The sequence below is a fragment of the Hypomesus nipponensis genome, chromosome 13 (genome assembly GCF_054491055.1).
Source record: "Hypomesus nipponensis isolate SF chromosome 13, ASM5449105v1, whole genome shotgun sequence".
In the NCBI taxonomy this organism is placed as follows: domain Eukaryota; kingdom Metazoa; phylum Chordata; class Actinopteri; order Osmeriformes; family Osmeridae; genus Hypomesus; species Hypomesus nipponensis.
The window spans coordinates 4,523,786-4,538,892 of record NC_140373.1 but is presented as its reverse complement, the minus strand read 5'-3'; the positions used below and the strand labels follow the sequence as shown (position 1 = coordinate 4,538,892).

Here is a 15,107-nt window from a genome sequence, read left to right as displayed (position 1 = left end):
CAATACAGGTCAATGAATTTCACATCGAAAATAGAGTGGGCACAGATGTACTAGGTGTTTTCATAGACAAACAAAACGGCACTCCATAATGTGCCTAGTAAGTCTACTGGTCCTTTATATTAATGCTGGGTTTTGTTGTTTGGCAAAATTCTTATCAAAGTTTGATAAGGAGGTAGTTTATATTTTTGAGAACTTGAAGATCTTTTTGCCTTCCTTTATCCAATAAACTTTTTTTCACATTTGACATGAAAGATCTGGTTGTTAAATCTGTAATAGTCATTCCTCAAATCAAGAACTAAAGAATTAGACAACGTGTTAGATATGTATTTTATTCCAAAACAAACTTCTGTCAATTATTTTGTCAACATACAATCATTATCATAGAAGAACAATATTGAATGTACTCAACATCTTAAATAATAGAAAAATAACAGCCATGTTTTATTTATGTACAGTTGTTTCAGAAAGCTATTTACAGAAGACCAATCTTACCTTTTCAAAAACCAGCCTATTTCTGTGGTCTGTTGCATTGTCAAGGCAGAAAGCTATAACCAAAATGTTTAAACAACTAATAACAGAGTAATAAGACTGCAAGGAGTTAGATGACAACACTTCAGAGAAAGTTTGAGAGAAAGAAAACCTTTGAACATGTTAAAGAATAAGATAGCCCATTAGGTTTCTGCAAGACATGTTATAAGCTAGTCCAAAATAACTTACTATAGGTCAATGGAACTCACTGCCATCTAATATTCAACTACTGTAAATCAGCATATTGAGCAGGCTGGAAACAGAAAAAAAGTTCAAGAACGACAATATTCTCGACCACTTTGAGATTAGACTACATGGATCAAAGTTGGAACAAAGCAGTGTTTTTTGAAAATTGTAGCCTAATCATGCTTTCAAAATTCAAACACAGATGTTTTTCATTAATTAAAATGATTATGTTTAATTCATAACCCTGTCATGTTGATGGCATGTGAAATAGATTTGACAGTTCAAAAACCATGCACACACGCAAGTAAAAAAATAAAATCATCAGAACACATATTTTCAAGTAAACTTAACAGCTCATTTTGATGACTACAATTTTGTTTTCATAATGCAAACATCGGACAATTCAACACACCAATAGTTTCATAAAAGGATGCGCAACCTTACAATCTGCTCAGCATTGCAGTTGAATAACGACACATGCAGAGTGAGGATCACATTATATCCACACTGTAGTGCACATTGATTAAAAAGAAAATAATTTTTGCTTGAAGCGCCCCAGCACAAGCAGTAGTATTACAGTGAATACAGACACATAAGTCAAATCTATAGATTTGCAGTGAGAATTTATAAAGCCCAGTGGCAATTATCACAGATTTAGGACTAAATGCATTTTAAGCTTTTTAGTTCAGTCATATCATACCCAAACTACTTGAAGCTGTCTCTCTACAGATTCAAGTCCTTATGTTAACATTCCTCATGACAGCTTTTTACAATTTAGTAACAATCAAATACTAAAGCATTGAACACACAGGTTTTAGTTTCAATGCCGTCGTATACCTAAGCAACAATCTATTCCAAATATTTTTGTATTATGAGATTTTTGCTCCCCACTTGTGATATTCAAAGCATGCAGGCTTTTCACTGATGTTAAGAACATGATTGCACTGTTTTAACTTGACAGACTATGGAACATCTACACTTGCTTAGCTGTTAATAAAGGGCTTTAATCTGAAGGGGTATAGATTTGTTTGCCATTTAATCAGTACAAGGGCATCTAACTATAAAGGCAAACATTTCTGTATTTGTGTGAGTCTGTGGCTCGATAATCTCAAAAACTGGGCACTGTATTAAGTTGAAATAGTGTGAAGTTGTTTGAATGAGCGGTTTACGAGAAATAAGTATAAATGTGTTGGCAGCCATGTTCAGCTGCATGAAACTATCCTTCCGCACGACAAGATACGCTCCGAGACCCACCACATTTGTCAGAGCACAAAAGTATTTCATTCAAACAGGCACTGCACTATTCTTAGCTAACAGAGTGGTTCTTGTCACTATCTTATTAAAGCAGAACAAGCTGAGTGTTGACACATTTAAACAGTTGTTCACATAACAACATAGCAATGCATGCTTGGCCAACTTCCACTGAAAATCTTATCCCAGTCCAGAAATGACCCCATTTCAGATCTAGGGGTTGTAGAAGGGTTGGTTCTCATTTTCCGGACAGAAAGGTGCCATCTTATTTCCGGCAGGTCCGGTGAGGGGTGTGTTTTTTGGGGAACTCGATACGGCAACGGCTTCTGTCGTCCACCCAGGGAAGGTCAAAGTTCCTGCAGAGGGAGACACAAAAGTATACAGATTCAGAAAGGTTCTCCAAATTCTGCAGGGTATGAGAAGGGTGATCGGGAAAATCCAACCCCTGCAACCTGAAAAGCATTTGGTTATCAGAACTATACTTTACCAAAGAGGAAGAAAGACAATGACATCGTTTTTCAACTCACTCTGGTTTCTCAGTCGTCCACATATAATATTTTGTCAACCAACATGTTCATAACGAACTAGTGTGAATGGTTCTCCCCGAGTTAAACAAACAGGAGCTTGGCAAGTCCATGAAATTCATTAAGGCCGTACTTGTCTATCCATTGTTGTTTTCTATCTAACAAAACTTATGGGAGGAATAAATACTTGCATTTTGATGAAAGGTCTTTCTGTGAAACTCGCCCTGTTGCGCCACCTGCACCATGGTACCATCTTGAAAAATAGATTATGCAGAGTGATGGATGAACTCAGTCTAGTGGACATTGTGAAATAGCATACCAAACCAAAAACAACATACCTAGTAAAAAATTAATACAAATAAAAAAGAAATTAAAAGTACAAAACAACAAAAACAGTCCAAAACGTTTTCTACTTGTCCCTTGTAACAAAATAAAAATAAATGCTTAGTTATTTTACATCATAGAACAAATGAAGATAGAATGGTGTATAGGGAAAGAGAGTGACATAAGAAGACAGATCCGAGGTGGTATACAAGGATCCCCCTGTATGTTGAAGCAAGGGACAGTGATTGGAAAGGCAGAAACACAAAGATATGACTTACTCTTGAGTGAGCTTCGGTAATGGCCGACCAAACGCCACCACAGGAAGAAAAGGGGTGATGATTATGGACTCCACTGTAAAAAATAAATACATAAATAAATAAAGTCAGGGAAGGTGGGGAGGGAAAGCGACAGTCTCAGCTGTAAGGGAAGTCTTTAGTGGTTCAGGTTCACGATGTAGAGTCGTACCGTCCTCAGTGTCAGGGTAAAAGGACAACACCTCTGGCTCGCTCTCCTGGATACCCTTCTTCTTGTTCATGCGCTGCTGCAAACGCTGAAACATACGCTGCTCACGGATACGCTGTATGTCCCACCTGGAAAAAAGGGTAGAAAAAAGGGTCATACGAGTAAAAGAGTGAGCAATAAAAGACAGAAGTAGGAAATGATGAAATGTACAGTACTGAGTTTGAGTCAGAACAAGTTATTCTGGACTGAGGCTGAGACATTGGGAGTGATTCGAAGATAGAAAACAAACGTCCCATACCGTTTCCTTCTCTTTTCATCCAGCTCCAGTTTTGCGTGGCGTTTCAAAAACACACTGTCGTCTAACATCTTAACAAAACAAATACAAGCAGTGGGAGTTAAAAAGTGTTGAGGCACACGTCGTGTGTGCATCTTGGCACATACCCAGACATTCTTGACTAAAAGTCTGAATTGTCAAACTATAAAGATTATGTTTCGCTCTCCTGTCTCACCTCAGGGATATCATTGGCTGCGTCTTCACCCAGGGGCTCCATGCTGTTTTCCCTCCAGGACGGTACTGTAAGGCATAAAAGAGAAGGAGAGTCATCACCCTTCATCTGCGAAAGGAACGACACAAATTCAAATGACACTGGCGCGGATCCTAGAAACCGGGCCCACGCTTGTTAAATCCACTCACTGGCCACAGCCTCCTCTTTCTTGGGAGATGGCTCTCGCAGTGGTGAGGGGGGAGGCTGGTGCCAGCGACACAGGTACATCTCAGTGGTAGACATGAAGGGCAGCTCCTCCATCTGTGCAGTAAGCTCCGACTCCTCTTTGCCGGGGTGCGAGGTGTCCCTTTCCGACGCTGGCCTCCCGAGCCCTGTCTTCTCCGGGGTCTCTTTACTGCGCAGCTCCCTCTGATATGGAGAACCAGCTCCACACTCAGACTTTATGGGACTAAACTTAGGGCCCTTGCCTCGTGACTTCTGGATCTTGGAGTCAAGGAAACAAAATTTCCTGCCAGTGAGGATGGAAATGGGTTAGAGGGAAATAAGACAACGGCTGTGTACATAGGTGGTACTATTAACCATACAACACATAGTTTGCATGCGAAGAGAACGTTTTTCACCTCTTCTGGCCTTTGCCGCCCCTGCTAAAGGGAAGTGACCTTGGGCTGTTGGGCTGCGGACTGTTATCGAGCTCTAAGTCCCACAGGTCATCTTTATCTGGTGTCCATGGCTCCAGAGGTTGAAACAGGCGTTTGTCACGTGGGTCCTTCCTTGTGAGCTGCAAACGACGTTCCATGCGCTCAATACGCGCAAGCAGCTGATTGCATGGAGAGAGAAAAAAAAGTTCAATATATACAACAAATATGATGGCATGTTGTTAAGTATTTTATATGGGACCATATCTAGCTATGTGACAAAAAAGACTGCACAACTGCAAAAGAACAACATTTCATGTACTGGAATCAGGGAGTCAGCTGGCTGAGCTGAAGTAGTAATCTGAAGGTTGCCGGTTTGATACCCGGCTGTGCCAGATGACGTTGTGTCCTTGGGCAAGGCACTTCACCCTACTTGCCTCGGGGGAATGTCCCTGTACTTACTGTAAGTCGCTCTGGATAAGAGCGTCTGCTAAATGACTAAATGTAAATGTAAAATGTATTGTCTGAAGTCTTGGCCTGCACCAGATGTACAACATCACTCTGCCTGAATGCTGTTCATACCGTCTCCTTGTCAGATTTGAGCTCATCGATCTCCTTGTCCTTGGCCTGTAGCTGCTGTTGCTGTTGCTCAATCAGGTCCAGCTGTAGCAGGAGAATCTGTCGGAGGCAGTTGGCTTGTGTGTGCGGATTCGCTGGGGTCTTCCTGACATTTCTCCACTTGCCTTCAGTAACCAGTTCAATGGAAGCAGTGCTAAGAATTCCTCCAGACGCGACCCCTCTTGCACTCTCATCAGAACCAGCATCCTTGGAGTTCGAAAGCAACTCTGGGTTATCCATATTGTCAGTGAGGGTGGGTTTATTATTAACTGGTGTTCCCTCACCCCCCATCAGTCTGGCTGGGGACGACAACACCCCAGCTGATTCCCTATTGTCCCCTTGAACTAGGGGGACTCCTGGTCTGTTAGGTGTAGCCACCACTGAAGCACGGACTACTTTTCCAGTGTAATTCTGATCTAAGATATTTGATTTGCTGAGATCTCCTCCACTGTTGTGTACGCCAGAAAGTACGTCATGAACATCTATGACAAAATCACAGTTTTCCCTCTTGATGGCAACTGAGCTCAAGTTCACAGTTCTCAGTTGTGTTTGGTCAAAGTCGGTATTCTCAGCTTCTAGCTTGAATCGCGCAGGAGGGAACAGAGTGGATCTTAAAGTCATGGCTAAATTAACTTAGACACCATTACAGAATGACTGTACATTCTGTAAGGCAGCCAACATCGCTGAGGTCCATTTCCTGTCATAGCAGTGAAGTGCCTGGATCCTGTAGAATACATAAAAATAGTATTTTTAATAGTGGTTGATTCCTTTGCTGATGGACAAACAAAACACTGCACTGCGACTGATCAAGTATCACGTCTCTTCCATTAGTTACTGCTATCAAAAGCTATCAAGCTAGCTACGTTGCTACCAAACAAATGCAACAAACCACATTTCGCAGCTAGGTACTTCTAGCAAAATAACTGTTTATGACTATACAGCCTACAGTACTTCGAAGGAGCCTGGGTAGCAGGGTAGCTTAGCGTAGCTGCGTAGGAAGAGGACATAAATACTGACAAATCGCACTTCAAAGAAAGACGCATTAATATTATTGCAGCAGCCAATCTAGTACAGTAGGTTGTGCCACTGATATGGTAGACTAGCTAGCTGGACTAGCTAGCAAGCGCTAGCTTTTGGCAAGCCATATTGCCTCCATTTTGGACAACGAATTGATGAAAAACAATAACAGTGTGGCACTGACTCTTTAGTTACACGTTTAAACTGCGTATGTCGTAGCTACCAAGCTCAAAATAAGCACACGTTATGCAACTGAGTTTAATCGGTTTTCTCATTGTTTTCTTATTCTTTCCCACCCTCACCTGATTTCTTTCATGTTCCACTTTTGCAGACTTCTTGTTTACAAAGCGACAAAGAATGGCGTAGTCTACGCGCAATAACTGAATGGTTAGCTAGTCGTTTTGTGTTTTGAATGTTGCAAGTGTATCGGCAGGGGGCGATAAAGAGCCATGAATAAATTTGACCTCACCCTAGTCTGATTTGTATTTGTTTGGATTAATCAAATTCTTTAAATACGACGGCTAGGACGGATTAAAATATTGGCCTGCCTGTTAATATTTTGGCATATTCAAACATTACGTACTACTGTTTTATTTGGGTGTTTTGTTAATATTATTTGTCTGTTTATTTGTTTGTGTAGGGCATTTCTTGTTTGCCTTATCATAACCAGGTTGATTAGGCCTACTAAAAGCTTCTGCTAGGTGGTAGGGATAATGAGTACTGTAAAAGGAACAGGAGGCTTAAACACATCAAGAAAAGTACCCTTCACCTCTGATATAGTACATTTGTTGACGTGCTTAATGTATTAATATATTATTACATGGATATATTGTGTCTGAAGAGGAATCTGATGACAAAAAACACTCAATGGAATTATTGCCCACAGCATTGAAAACATACATTTTCTTATCATAACCATATCCGTTTAACGTTTCACATCCCTCAATTCCCTATTCTGATTAGTCTAATGGTCCTTAAAGGTTTCCTTTGGTTATGTTAAGGGTAGTTACCTCCAATAAAGTGATTTGAGCCAACTAATACTTTTAAAATGGAAAGTATTCTTGAAACCTCTGCATTTCTCAGAATGCCTGCTTATCCGTAATCACATGTATATCAGTGTAATTTATACCCTAATGTAGTGGAACTAAGGTGTTTTTCATCCTAATATTCCGGTTGATATACAGACTACCTCTGAGAAACCGTATAAAAGGCAAATGTCTCAAGGTAGAACACAATGTTGAGCTAGCTTATCACACAGCACATCCAAGATAACCCTCCATTCTAAAGGTAAGGCACAATGTGCACTGCTATATATATTTACAGTACTTTCTCTATTCTCAATGTGCACCTTTTTCTCATGGGAGAGTGTGTGCTGTATCTTTGTCCACCAGTAGTCACCATGAAGGTAGAGCTCTTTGCCATTGTGTTCCTTTGCCTGGCTGGTATGTTGCATGCTGAGGCTAAGGCCCAGCAGCTTGGAGAGTCCAGGTATGTCTTACGTGTCTATTTCAAGGATATTATTTAAATGTACAAGTCTGACATAAGGTTGAGTTGAGTTAATGTGTTATGTGTTTGTTGAAGTCTCACAGATAATGGACAGCGTTTAGGGAGAAGATATGCTGAGTCAACCATTGCCAGTGACATGAGCAAAATCATGGACTCTATGGTGCAGAAGAACTTTGTAAACTTTCTGCTGAACCAGAGGGAAAAAAAGAATGCGTAAGTTAGTGTGATTGGGCAAGACAGACAGGTTTAACATTTACAATTAAGACAACCTCATATTTTCTTTCTGTCACAGGCCTAATGTCACTCCAGAGGATGATCCAGAGTTTCGCATGTACAGTGATCTCCTAAAAAAGATTGCTGTGTGTGTCCGCAGCAAGGACCTCTGTGAGTTAATTTGACGTTTGTGGAAATATTATTGTCTTAGTCACATGGTCAGGGATGATTAGGCCTATGTGTTTTCTGTTTTTGCAGGACCCAGCAGGCAATGTGAACTAAAACAATTAGAATCTTGATGACCTTTGCCTTTTGATCTGAATTACAAGAAGATGTTTTGTTTTGTTTCAAAGTAAATAAATTGTTTCAATCATCATATCTAGTTGAGTTCATCATTATAACTCACCGAACAAACGGACACATTTATGACATTATTATAGTAGACTGCCTTTTGAATTGGCTTACTCAAGATAAGCATTGCTCGAAGAATACACTGTAAGTTTTGGTCATTTGGCTCCAGAGCGGTAGATGGCAGTGCACGATATTACACCAACAAAACCAATATATTTCCTGTTTAATACACAAACAAGGAAGTGTCATTATGGCTCTCAAAACATCTCAAATAAGAGCGTTCATGATTTGATCGTGCGCGTTTCAACATTATTATTATTAGAAGACATTTTGACATAACATTATTACATGCATAAGGTAGCTCTAGCAGTATTTACATCCAAAAAGAAACGCTTGAACCAGAATTTGAGATTGTCCACAGTCAGCTAGCCAGTCAGACATAGCCTAAAGAATTCTACAGCTGCCTGGCTTTTGCCCTTGTACAAATACAAAACAAATATATAAATAATATTAGTTAAAAAAGAAACAACATCATGCGGAGGGGAGTAGGTGCGGGTGCTATTGCAAAGAAGAAACTTGCCGAGGTACCCAGCCATACCAGCTCTCATTTTCACAGCAACATACCGAACTTACCTTTTTCCAGACACTTTTGCTCGGTAACGTTTTTGTACTTTCCTTTTTAGGCAAAGTACAAAGAGAGAGGGAATGTTTTGGCTGAGGATCAAATTGTGCAGGTGATACAAATCTTCTGTGAGTTTGTAAATTAGGTGTATGTATCTGTAAAACACTTTTTATAAAATATTTCTCTCAGATGTCAAAGCAGCTGGAGACATTCAAGTCCAACTTGGAAGAATTTGCCAGCAAGCACAAACAAGAGATACGAAAGAGTTCACAGTTTCGGGTCCAGTTTCAGGAGATGTGTGCTACCATTGGGGTAGACCCTCTTGCCTGTGAGAATAACATTTGATCTCTTCCTTGTTAAGATTGATATTCAACTGTTATACGTTTGCCTAAATCGAATTGGAATGTCTATTCAGTGTTGTGAGCATCTAGAGGGCTGATCTAATTATGATCTGTCATACACAGCTGGCAAAGGCTTTTGGTCAGAGATGCTTGGTGTGGGGGATTTCTACTACGAACTTGGAGTTCAGATTATCGAAGTATGCCTTGCCCTCAAGCACAGAAATGGAGGTCAGTTTCTATTGTTTTGTAAGTCTTTACCACTGCCTTATCCTATGACTACCTGATGTGAAACCTTTTGTTTTAGGACTCATAACCCTAGATGAACTCCATCAAAGAGTATTGAAAGGAAGGGGGAAATACGCTCAGGATGTCAGTCAGTGAGTATGAAAGGCTAAATATCTCATTGACTTTAATCAGCGATCATCTCTTTTTATAGGTACGCATATGAGTTATTATGTTGCAATAATCTGAACAATGCATCCCATGTTCAGTTTCCCTGCAATTTCATGATATTGAATCTACTGTCTTCAGAGATGACTTGGTGCGAGCCATAAAGAAGCTAAAAGCCATGGGAAACGGCTTTGGCATGATTCCTGTTGGGGGCTCCTACCTAGTGCAGTCAGTCCCAGCTGAGCTCAACATGGATCACACCGTCGTCTTACAGCTGGCTGAGGTGATCTATCCTTTTACCAATGGTGTTTGTTTTGCTCCCTATAGTCAACAAACAGATTGAAATGTATCCGATTGTTTGTTAGCCGAATTTAACAACTCAAGTGTTGCTTTCTCTGTTTATTTGCAGAAGAAGGGCTATGTTACAGTAAGTGAAATCAAGGACAATCTGAAGTGGGAACGAGAACGAGCTTGTCACGTGCTGGTGAGCTTCCACATAACAGCCAGTGAAAAAGACTGTAATGGTTTCCATCAGAATCTTTTCTCTATAATGTTTCATAATGCTCATTGCACTTTTTTCCCCGTCTAAGGAACACCTGTTGAAAGAGGGCTTGGCATGGTTGGATTCACAAGCTGCAGGGGAACCTCAGTATTGGCTCCCTGCTCTGTTCTCTGAGCTGACTTCCCGTGATGTCACACCGGAGGAGGCCAATCAGATGACGCCTTAAGAGAGATGTGGTTGGGATTTATTTTAAAGAATGTGTGCCTGTCCGCAATACACTGCATTGCAAAAGGGGGCGTTTATTGCAAGTACTTTTCCAGGTCACTGTGGATGACATATACAAAATGTTGTTCTGGTGTGTTACGTTTCTGCATCAATTGATTATCATGGGTTTCACTTTCATGTTATATCATTAAATCACCTTATCTGTTTTTTAAATAGTTTTGTGTAAAGCACTGTAAAATATATTTACAAATATGACATACATTATTATGAGACCAATTTGTAATATAACTTTATTTGTTGCATTGATTTATGTTCATGAGCCATTAAATGGATTTTGATGAACCAACCATTATACTTTCGCACCCTTTCACCATTAGTCACTTTGAAAGATGGATTATGTGAACATCATATAGATCAAAGTAAAGACAAACTTATAATTATATTAATGATGCTGTGCCCTTCATTGTAGATGCCATCATCCCATTATTACAGATTTTTACTGAATGGTTTTATACAAATTAAAACATAAGCATAACTGAAACTACCAACTATTTCACAATCTATTTCATTTCCTTATAGTATACCCTTACAAGTTCAGTGCATTAAATAATATCTTGATTATAATTTAAGTGGGACATTTAGCTACATTATAGAATAATCTTCAAAGATGATATTATCTGGATGAATTCCTTTAAGTACAGCATCATGCATTTAGCGTTTCGCATTGGGTTAGAGGGCTGCGTTCTCTACACCTCGTGGTTGTAAACGTGATCTTCAAACACAGCCTGCTCCATGGAATCACAGATGAGGGTGCAGAAGGGGCACACCCGGTGACTCTGCTCGTGCTGATCCAGCTCGTCCTGGGTGATGCCGGGAAACTTCTCCTGACAGTGACGACACTCCAAGGACAGCTGGGACAACAATAAACGATGAGTCAGTGTTAACTCGAAATCTGTTCGCTACATTCAATTACTGATTAATATTTAAGGCAATTTATGGCATGACAAACCGTCTACTACACTGGCAGCTGTTTGACAGTTATGGTATTTACAGTCTACTATTTCACAACAAAACGTTTTTGAAAAGAGCGATTTCACATACTTCCACCTCTGGGTCTGTGGCACTTCCTGAAAGTAGAATATATCAGTTAAATCAATAAAGCCCTTTGAAGAAGTAAAAGAACAAAACCATAAGACTGGTGTTATAGCAAACCATTTGTTGAATGGTTGATAAAGAGGGCCTACCTGTCATGATCTCATAGGGGTTCCCATAACGGAGTGAGTCAGAGCGCTCCTTGTCTTGCTCCTCTGTGTTGGTGAGGTCAGGTGAGGAGCCGTAGGGGTTTGGATGTTGCAGGGACACAGGGACGGCAGGAGGGGTGGCCTGAAGGCCAGCAAACTCTCTTTGAAGCTTCTCAATGTCTCTTTTCAGTTTCTGACAAAAGTCATGAAATGCAAAAGGCCATCAAATATAAAAAAGGAATGATACACACAAAATAGGCTTGGTAAATACTGTAGCTAACACTTGAAAATACCAGATTTTTGCCCATCAACTCCTCATTCTCCTTTTTTGTAATCTCTGCCATGTTTGCCTTGTCCTCAAGACTGATGTACAGCTCAGCAAGCTGCATCTGAAAGGGGAAATTCATTTCTGATAAGCAACATGGTTTTTCTATCAGAATGTTTTCTCATTGAAACTGACTGACAGTCAGTCTTTATAACACTGAGAGCACCTCCAATTTGCTGCTTTTCTGTTTCTCCTGAGTCATTGCCATGGACCTGCACTCCAGATCCTGTAGGGTGTCCTGAAGCTCCCTTTCTAAATCCTCGGCACGTCTCTGTGCATGGTCGACAGCCCGTGTCTGCTGGAGCAGCTTTGTGTGAGTCTCCTGATTCTGGCGTTGGAGGGTCTGATATTTGACCTGGAGGCACACAGCAGACTTTACTTCCCTGCACATATTCTAGATACAATAATGTATTGTTCAGTTGCTTGCTCACATTCAAATCTCCCTCCACCATCTCCACCACAGATTCCCTCTCTGATAGATTCCTTCGTAGCTTTTGGTTCTCCTTCTTCAACTCCTCAAGGTTATCTGTGAGGCCATGCAATTTGTCCAGTTCTGCATGGAGCCTCTCCTTCTCTCTCTCACTGCTCTGCAAGTCTACCTGTAAAGGACAGAAGGACGATCAGGTTCGAATTCTGTATCTTATGGCTCTCCTTGACATGAGTGTATGTTGATATTAAATTAACAGATGGGTGAGTTACAGGCATTCATGTTCAATTACTCAATAAAAGGAGAATACCTGCTGGAGCTGAATATGGTCCTTGGTTCTGATATATTCCTGCTCTGATTCCTTGACCTTTCGATTCAGCCTAGTCACATAGATCGCAGGATTAGAGACCGCAGAGAGGCACACAGAGAAATATCCTCAGCAGACGGATGTTAGGTCATCAATTATAATCAGAGAAAACAAGGCTATTTGCATTGTAACGACTGAGCTGTGTCACATTATTACTGTGTTGTGAACTACCTGTAGATTCATGAGGTATTCTAGAAACGCTTTACTGCATTTTAAAATGCATTTTAATAGCTATCTCACCACCCTCTTAGACTAAACATAATAGCACAATGACTCACTGGGCAATTTCCGCACTCTTTGCTTCAACCTCTTTTCTCAGATCATCTCTCTCCTGCTTCAGCTGACTGACCTTCATCACACAGCAAAAAATAAGATGAGATTTGTTATCAACATCAGCTGTTAAATTATAAATGTCATATGCCATGTTGTAGACAAAATTACGTAAACATAGGCCTACCTTCTGTCGTTTTTGTGACTCGTTCAAAGAAGTCGTGCTTTGAGTCATTTCTTCATTCTTTGTGGCATCCTTTTTCTGAAGTTGCTGCTCTTGTTCGAATACCTGCTGGGCCAAATCCTTGGTGGACACCTATTAAAAAAGTGTTTTAGTGTTTTTGTGTTGATTCAGTGTTCTTCAACTAGTAGAGGTTCAGAACACTTGTACTATGACAAAAAAACTGGTAAAAAACGGTACTGCAAACTGACCTTCAAGTGTTCAATTTCTTGCTGTTTCTTTTCAAGTTCAACTTTAAGGATCTCATTTTGTTTTCTCTCTTGTTCCAACTCCTTTAGTAATTCGTCTTTCTCCCGTTCACTCTCCTCCACCTTGATCTACATTAAAACAACGAGAACCTGATTATGTCCAAATGCTTTGCTAGTCGGAAACACAGACGTAGTTTAAAACAATGAGCATATGAAAACAAGTTAACAAGCTGTATATTGTGTAGTAAAGTGTGTCACCTGTGTTGTGATCACCAAGAGGTCGTCCTCCAGGCTGCAGTCCTCACGTGTGTGCTCTGTTGTTTTGAAGCTGAAGGGGGTGCTCACGCCCTTTACTATGCCGTTGCTATCAACGTAGCAGAACTGATAGAACTCTGTTTCATCCTTTGGCAGGTAGTATTCTAATAACAAAGACACAATCAATGCCTAGTAATTTACAGCAAGTTATTATTCTTTAACCTACTATTCAGTCATTTTGTACATTTTGTAGAAACATAATACCCCAATGTCTATGTAAGCTAAGTGTAAGAAGTTAATTTTTTTTTTTTACAGTTCAGATAAATGTAAATGTAGTTAACATGCTTTCTAATAAAGAACTGGATTGACTTACCACGAAATAACACTTGTTTTCGAACGGAATCCTGTCCTACCACATCCAGGGATGGCTCCACCCACACAAAGGTGTGGTAGTCCTTCACGGAGTGCCATCCCACCTGTGGTGCAGCATATACCATAGGTCAATAAGCTAAATGACTACAGAAAATGATGTCCCTTCTAATACTGGTTGAACTGAACCATATTTTGAAAAGAAGAGATCATGAGCAAAAGTCAATAGCCTCATTGAAGGGTAGGCCTACAGTTGATCAAATATTAGGCTAATTTATGTCATTCTCACCTTGCAAATTCCCACCCAATCTCTTGGATTAGGTTGGAGACCGGCAGTCACAATGTAGTGACACACTATTTGAGTATTTGGCGGGTATGACGGATGGATGTCCTCGAATATGACCTGCGAATATGATGATGATTCCATGACATTTGTCACGGTAGGGTTCTCCATTACGTCCTGCAAAATACCCCCAATGGAATGTGGTTACGTAAGAGTTCAGATAACAAATGAATCTCCTGACAATAAGCGGTTCACAAATCCGTGAGTGGAATAATGTCTAATATTGACTGATCCACGAGAAATTGCTGTACATATTGACTGATCCACCTATTCATATTGGGCTAGTTACTAGTCCAGCATAAAAGCCGCAGAGAAGAACAACAAAAAGACTGTCGTTTTGCTTTCACTTTGTATTTGTACACAATGCAGGCCTGTCTTTTAAGCTTTTGTTCAACATTCAGTCATACCTGTTAGGCTACCTACGTATTTCTTGATAGTAAAAATAAGTTTTTCACAGAATTGCAATCTATATTAGCCTAAACAGATGTATTGTTATGGCCAAACATTGATATCGTTGTTGTCAAATCAAGCCAATCTAGAGAAATATAAAGAAAACGAATGTGAAAGTAATGAGAAGTAAATCAGCTATAGTTTTACGTGATATCAATTAAACTCACATTAAAAATCTTCGCAAATATATCGTCCTTACATTAATAAAATGTAACTTACACGTATGGAAAACAAACTAGGCCTAGGTGTCGCAACTCGGTCGTCAGATCATGACAGTCACATCCAAGCTCACGGAATAAACTCTCAAATGATTTTTCCACCCCACACACTTTCGAAACTCAATTGCGGATCATGGGAAATGTAGTTCTTCAGTGAACAAAAGTTTTTTGCATTTAGAGTGATTTTGTAAATGTTATTAAAATGACATTCA

At 40.1% G+C, this 15,107-nt stretch overlaps 4 protein-coding genes across 6 annotated transcripts; 2 read left to right on the top strand and 2 right to left on the bottom strand.

The window, feature by feature from the left end:
* Positions 1-315: 315 nt before the first annotated feature.
* Positions 316-6,499, bottom strand: msl1b (MSL complex subunit 1b). Of its 3 annotated transcripts, XM_084669950.1 has the most exons (10): positions 6,354-6,499; positions 4,999-5,758; positions 4,402-4,598; positions 3,970-4,289; positions 3,785-3,858; positions 3,574-3,641; positions 3,279-3,403; positions 3,092-3,164; positions 2,681-2,742; positions 316-2,321 (listed from the first exon to the last, which is right to left on the bottom strand). In XM_084669950.1, coding segments are annotated over exons 2-10 (1,578 nt in total). In that variant the 5' UTR covers positions 5,656-5,758; positions 6,354-6,499; the 3' UTR covers positions 316-2,319. The 3 variants fall into 3 exon arrangements, with proteins under 3 accessions (XP_084526076.1, XP_084526073.1, XP_084526074.1); XM_084669947.1 differs by lacking the exon at positions 2,681-2,742; XM_084669948.1 differs by lacking the exon at positions 2,681-2,742 and having other exon boundaries at positions 3,785-3,849.
* A 951-nt stretch (positions 6,500-7,450) lies between these two features.
* gip (gastric inhibitory polypeptide) lies at positions 7,451-8,091 on the top strand. The gene is made up of 4 exons (XM_084671118.1): positions 7,451-7,539; positions 7,633-7,770; positions 7,850-7,941; positions 8,029-8,091. Coding segments are annotated over exons 1-4 (321 nt in total). The 3' UTR covers positions 8,031-8,091.
* A 239-nt stretch (positions 8,092-8,330) lies between these two features.
* Positions 8,331-10,547, top strand: snf8 (SNF8 subunit of ESCRT-II). Its single transcript, XM_084669855.1, has 8 exons — positions 8,331-8,705; positions 8,805-8,855; positions 8,933-9,071; positions 9,208-9,312; positions 9,389-9,461; positions 9,616-9,757; positions 9,884-9,958; positions 10,065-10,547. Exons 1-8 carry the CDS (start codon positions 8,655-8,657, stop codon positions 10,200-10,202), a joined length of 774 nt encoding a protein of 257 aa, XP_084525981.1. The 5' UTR covers positions 8,331-8,654; the 3' UTR covers positions 10,203-10,547.
* Positions 10,463-15,052, bottom strand: calcoco2 (calcium binding and coiled-coil domain 2). The gene is made up of 14 exons (XM_084669854.1): positions 14,897-15,052; positions 14,174-14,344; positions 13,889-13,991; positions 13,519-13,679; positions 13,264-13,389; positions 13,019-13,147; positions 12,840-12,910; positions 12,505-12,574; positions 12,199-12,366; positions 11,934-12,122; positions 11,736-11,831; positions 11,446-11,635; positions 11,303-11,328; positions 10,463-11,112 (listed from the first exon to the last, which is right to left on the bottom strand). Exons 2-14 carry the CDS (start codon positions 14,336-14,338, stop codon positions 10,948-10,950), a joined length of 1,659 nt encoding a protein of 552 aa, XP_084525980.1. The 5' UTR covers positions 14,339-14,344; positions 14,897-15,052; the 3' UTR covers positions 10,463-10,947.
* Positions 15,053-15,107: the final 55 nt, after the last annotated feature.